The 6,000-nt window shown below is 40.0% G+C and overlaps 1 protein-coding gene across 1 annotated transcript in view; it reads right to left on the minus strand.

The window, feature by feature from the left end:
* Positions 1-5,609, minus strand: part of LOC132819182 (serine/threonine-protein kinase N2-like) — a 121,266-nt gene extending 115,657 nt beyond the window's left edge. Inside the window, exon 1 of the mRNA XM_060830616.1 lies at positions 5,093-5,609. Within this exon, the coding sequence (XP_060686599.1) occupies positions 5,093-5,113 (21 nt within the window). The 5' untranslated portion in view covers positions 5,114-5,609. The remainder of the gene's footprint in view (positions 1-5,092) is intronic.
* Positions 5,610-6,000: the final 391 nt, after the last annotated feature.

The following is a 6,000-nucleotide window of genomic DNA, read 5'->3' on the forward strand; positions in this document are numbered from 1 at the left end:
TCTTAATTTGGGAGCAGAGGGTATCTTAGAAGTAGCCATGGTCACTTGGCTACTATCTGTCACAGGCTGCTACCTCCCTGATAAGGGGCTTATATCCGAACCATTGACACTCCTGCTCGTCAGATGCTGCCTGATCTGCTGTGCCTTTCCAGCACCACATTATTGACTACTATCTGTCACATGCACTAAAAGTGGGCATGAAATCAGGAGGAGGTTCGGCTCTCATGGTTGATCAAAATATGGGCAAATAATTCAAAGCTAAAAATTGGTACCTGTACATTGTTTTTGAAAGTTAAGAAATGACAAATGTTGATAATTACTTAAAGCCCAATTTTACAGTACAGAAAGAGGTCACCATGTCAGGTATTCCAAGGATGCTAATATTGAAAATTATCACACAAACAAAACAACTAATAGGACTAAAATATTACAAATCCCTCTGGATCAGGCAGTTTTCTCCAAGGGTTTAAAGAGGAAGTAGGCAAATAGTAAGTAGGATCACTAGCATTACATCACAGGAGCCATAAATAGACATTTTTATTTATCCATGGCCAAGATTAGCCTTAGGCGACATTATAAATATTTTTGATCATCCTGTTCAGATATGTTATGACATCTCTGGAACAGGTGGGATTCAAACCAGGCCTTCTGGCTCAGACGCATGGATGCTACGGCTATACCACAAAAGTCCTCAAGCAACTTGATAAGTTGTGCAGATAAAAGTACAAAATTAAATGAAATGTTCAGATTAAAACAAACAAAACTGTGGTCAATGAATTTCAAAATAGGCAAGTGAGAAGTCAACTGCTGCAAATGTGTTGCTGGTCAAAGCACAGCAGGCCAGGCAGCATCTCAGGAATAGAGAATTCAACGTTTCGAGCATAAGCCCTTCATCGCTCGAAACGTCGAATTCTCTATTCCTGAGATGCTGCCTGGCCTGCTGTGCTTTGACCAGCAACACATTTGCAGCTGTGATCTCCAGCATCTGCAGACCTCATTTTTTACTCGAAGTGAGAAGTCAAGGCTAATGGAACTCTGGCTTTTATATCAATTTCTCCCACCTCATTGAATTCCTGTTAAAAGAAAGGGGCTTCGGTCAGACCACACCTATAGTATTTGCAAATATCACATTTGGGAAGGATATACTGGTCGTGAGAGTGCAAACTAGTTTAAGTAATCGGTTCTCAAACTGCAACTTTATTGGAGTTCAAAAATGTTTTCAAGGAGAACCGAGGCACATAGGTAAGAAAATTAATTTTGCTGATTGTGCATTAAACAATTAGAGGAACAGCCCAAATGAATTAGAGTCAGAAAACAAAATGCTGGAAATCACAGGAGGTCAGGCAGCATTCATGAAGTGAGAGAGAAGCTAATGTAGAGTCTAGATGACTCTTTAGAGCCAACGAAGAAGCTCTGACGAAGAGTCATCTAGACCAGAAACATTAGCCCCTCTTTCGCCACTGATGCCGCCTGATCCACTATGATTTCCAGTATTTGTTGTGTTCAGTAGATTCCAGCATGTGTCATAATTTGCTCCCAAAATTAGAGTCAGACCTTTTAGGAATGAAATTAGGAAATACTTCTACAAAATTTAGAATTCCTTGATCAAAAAGGCAATTGTCACTAAATCAATTAATTTTAAAATCTGATTTTTTTTGAAAAACTAAAAAAGGAAAACCAGGTAAAAACAGACAAACAAAGTCACATCAAGGATGTTCCTGGATGAAGCAAGATCACACAAAGATAACAGCCCAGATACAAAGGCTAAATGGCTTCCCACTGATCCTGAGTTCCCACAGCTCAGATTCAACCTGCAGCTAGTTGATTAGTGTGTTGGATGGTGACAGGTAGTTATGGAATCAAATACTAACAAGGATTCACCACTTTAAGACTGGAAAGGGAGGAAAGTTGACAAAGATGGATAGAACTACAGGGTAAAATTAGTCTTCAGCACTGAAGCAAAAAAAAATCTGGCAGTTTGAAAGAAATGGGTGGCTGACTGGTTATCGTGCATTTTGTGCTTCTGTCCAAGAAAATACACCAAATGCATCGTTATGGAGCTCAAAGAAAACAAAATTAGACATAGCTCTTAGACATGTCTCTATGGTATTTTGTATCAATTTTATTTGTTAACATAAGAGGGGACCTATTATGCTTGAAATACATGCACATTTAATTCCCAAGCAATCTTTTACACATTTGTTATTCTTATAAAATCAATTACAAAGACATGCTGAGGTCAAGGAACATCCAAATATAAAAGTGAATATTATACCTATATTAAAAAGATTTCGATAATGTCCAAATTAATCTTGGGATGCGAGCAACACAAGCTGAGACAATATTTATTTCCTATCCCTAACTGCCCTTTTAGTGATAAGCTACCTCCTTGAACTACTGAAATCCATCTGGTGTAGGTACACCCATGATGCTACTGGGAAATCTCGACTTTTGACCCAGCGAGGTTGAAGAAACCAAGATATTTTCAAGGCAGGTTGGTGATTGGCTTAGAGGAGAACTCGCACATGCTGGTGTTCCCACGTTCTTCAAGATGCCAGTGCTCCAGGGTATGGAAGGCACTGTCTAAGCAGCCTTATAAGTTTCTGCCATTAATGGCTGTCAGGTGGTGGGCACATTTATGGATATCAAGTTGGCTGCTTTGTCCTCTGTGCGGTCAAACGTGAGTGTTGTTGGAGCTGCACTCATGCAGTATACTCCTAGCTGGTGTCTCGTGGACTGGGTTTTGGGATTTAGGTGGCAAGTTACTTGCTGAAGGATTCCTAGTCTAACCTGCTCTTGTAGCCACAATCCATTTCAGCTTCTGGTCAAGAGTATCCTTACGTTGATAGTAGGTGATTCGACAGTGATAATACCACTGAATACCAAAGGGACAATGACTAAGATTTGCTCTTGTTGAAAAATATCATCCACTCCATACAAGTGCAAACAATATTTCTTACTACTTGTCAGCCCAAGCCTTGTTTTGTTCAGGTCTTGTGGCACTTGGACAAGGACTGCTTCAGTGTTTGAAGAGCTGCAAATTGTGCTGAACACTGATCTGATGTCCCCACTTCTGATATTATGATGGACCTTTGCTCCAGCATAAAAGTCAAATGGATATATTCACTAATGACTGTACAATGTGCAGCAACATCTGGGAGCAAAATGACAGTTATAAATAACATTTTCTGTTGTTAATCAAAAATTGTTATATTGAAATGATAATGGCCAGATAAACAATCATGGTATAGGCTACAGAAAAAACATAATTCTCGAGCTATTGTGGTTTGACTTAATAATTCAGTCAACTTTTTTTTAAAATGTTAGCATTATGCCTCTCGTGACTGCACAAGACAGCAGATTTTGAGAGACGTGGTAATAGATGGTGAAGTCAGTCACGTGGTTCCTGTTCATCTCACGTACCTTAAAACTTATATACATGTAGTTTTTGTTTACTTCCCCATCTCGTAAATATATGGACTGATCTCAACCTCCTTTAACCATTTAAAATGTTAAAATAAGGAAACTCTGTCACAAAGAGGTTTTCTGATCCTCTTTGTGCTGCATGACAGAAAGATTTATGTTTTATCCACAAAATTACGACACTAGACTTGGATTGTAACCTCAGCTGACAGGAAAAGAATGTTTTACTACAAAGTAACACACACTGAGTTATGCCCATGTACATTTATTGTGAGGACATACGATATCCTAAACAGTACATTTTCAGAATTTACTACAGAAGCAGGTTCCAATTACATGAGATCATTCAAATAGTTGAATGGAAACTTCATTCTAATTCTTTTAGAAATTTAGTTTCCTGATGATTTCCTGGACAGGATTTCAGTATTTATCAATTTATAATGAGTCACATGTCTGTTTGCAGAAAGACAGTTTTTAGCTTTTACATAATTATGACCTTTGACAAACATTTATATTTGTTTTTTTCCACAACTGACAAAGTAATGTGCAATTCCAAAGACTCATTAAAATGTATCAATCCAACTGATGCAGCCAGTACAGAACAAAAGATATCATGTCCAATAAGAGAAAGCTTCAGTCTACTCAAATCAACTGGAACGATAAGGGGGCTAACTTTAAACAACTAATTACCTTAAATACACAAAACCGGTCTATTCCTACCAAATCTGAAAGAAAACGAATGATGTCCACATTGCACTACTTCCTTCCCATATCTAAAAGTGACATGTATCCGCTTTGGCCACAGTGAAGGTGAAACAAAACTGAAGATTCAAGTTAGAAAATAAACTGTTCCGAAAAGCAGGAATTTGCAAACTCGCTTTACGCCTCCATTAAAGGATATTAAAGAAACGAGAGACTCGGTGCTGGGCAGGCGGCCAAGAGTCCAACAACAATTAAGCAGTTTTCCTTCATCACCAACCCCCCCGCCCCCTTTCAGTGGTTGGTATTAAAGCTAACTCAAGGCCTGGAAGGTCAGGCTCTTCTGGACTCACAACTTTTCTACACATCAAAAACAAACTTAAAACAAAACATACACACAAGGATCGACCAAAAGAAAATTTGCCCACAGTCAAACACACGCTTTCACCCTCCCCCCAAGAAACACCTAAAATCACCCTCAACAGCTATTCTCCCTCTACTTTAAAAATGATAAATTTATCTCAACCGTTGCCCACCCCCATTCCGCCCAACCAACCCTTCACTTTGGCCAAAAAAGAGGGGAGAAAAATTTGTCAAGGATCTGACTGACTTTCCTCAGTTGTTGTGGTAGGAGAGCAGTTTGCAAAACAAAAACTTGAAAACCAGGCAGAGGGCGAACGTTTGTGGGGAGAGAGAGAGAAAATCACAACGGGGGAGAAAAAAAAGAGAGAAAGTCGGTAGATCATACATTTATTAAAAAAACACACACATTTTACTACAAAGTTGGAAGAGTGTGTGTGTGAAAGCCGAGCAATGCTGCCCACACCCTCTGACTCTCTTACTTTGAGAAGCCTCATCATCCCACTTTTTTTTCTTTTTCTCACACACACATTCTCTCTCTCTCTCTCTCTTTCTCTCCCTGCCCTCACACTCCCCCCTTCTCCCTCAGTCACAGACGAAGCCTCTTTACCTGGACTGGATCCGCCGCCATCTTGGCCTCCCTCTCCCTCTCCTCCGGATCGGCCGACGACGGTGCTGCCGAAATCCACAATCTCCTCCTCAGACCTGCCGGCTGGTTTGGGGAGGGGGCTGTTTATATAAAACTTTTCTTTTTTTTACAAATATAGAAAGAAGAAACAAAAAAAAACCAAAGGGAGAGGAGACGACCCACCTCAGCGCATCCTCCCCGCCGGACACAGCCCCCTCCCTCCCCAAACCTCTATTAATGTTCAAACAAAATGCACACACAAAACTCCAAAATATATTTTTTCTCTCAAAACTTAAACCCAAAAGGGAGGAGAGCTTAAAGTGTCAGCTAGCCATTTACTTCCAAATTCTGAGCTTCGGTTATGAAGAGAATTACTGCTGTCTCGCTCTCTCAAACTTGCGGGAAACTTTTCACTTTTTTTTGGTTTTATTCCTTCCCCTGTCTCTTTTTTTCTCCCCCTCCTTCAGAAGGATGGGCACAAACTAAGTGTTTAAAAACGTTAGCCTCCGCCCTCTGAGGAGAGCCCGCCTGCTCCTTCCCTCTGCGTTCACTAACCCATCATGTGATTCCCTCTTCCCAACACATTTCAAACAAATCACCATCAATATCTCCACCTCTTTTGTGTGTTGTTCTTTGCTCTAACTGCTCAGTTTTGTTTTTCCCTTTCGTTTCCAGCGGCTGTCAATCCAACAGAGGTTGAATGAACCTCTTCCACTTCAACAAACTTTTGACAGTGCACCTACCTGCCAATTCTCTTCCTTCCACTAACTTGTGCCACCTTGGAAACATCTTTCATAAAAAGTTGCACTTATAATTTTTTTTACAATGAGCCCCTTCCACTAACTTGTGTCACCTTGGAAACATCTTTCATAAAGAGTTGCATTTATAAT

This window comes from Hemiscyllium ocellatum, chromosome 9, assembly GCF_020745735.1.
Source record: "Hemiscyllium ocellatum isolate sHemOce1 chromosome 9, sHemOce1.pat.X.cur, whole genome shotgun sequence".
Lineage (NCBI taxonomy): Eukaryota > Metazoa > Chordata > Chondrichthyes > Orectolobiformes > Hemiscylliidae > Hemiscyllium > Hemiscyllium ocellatum.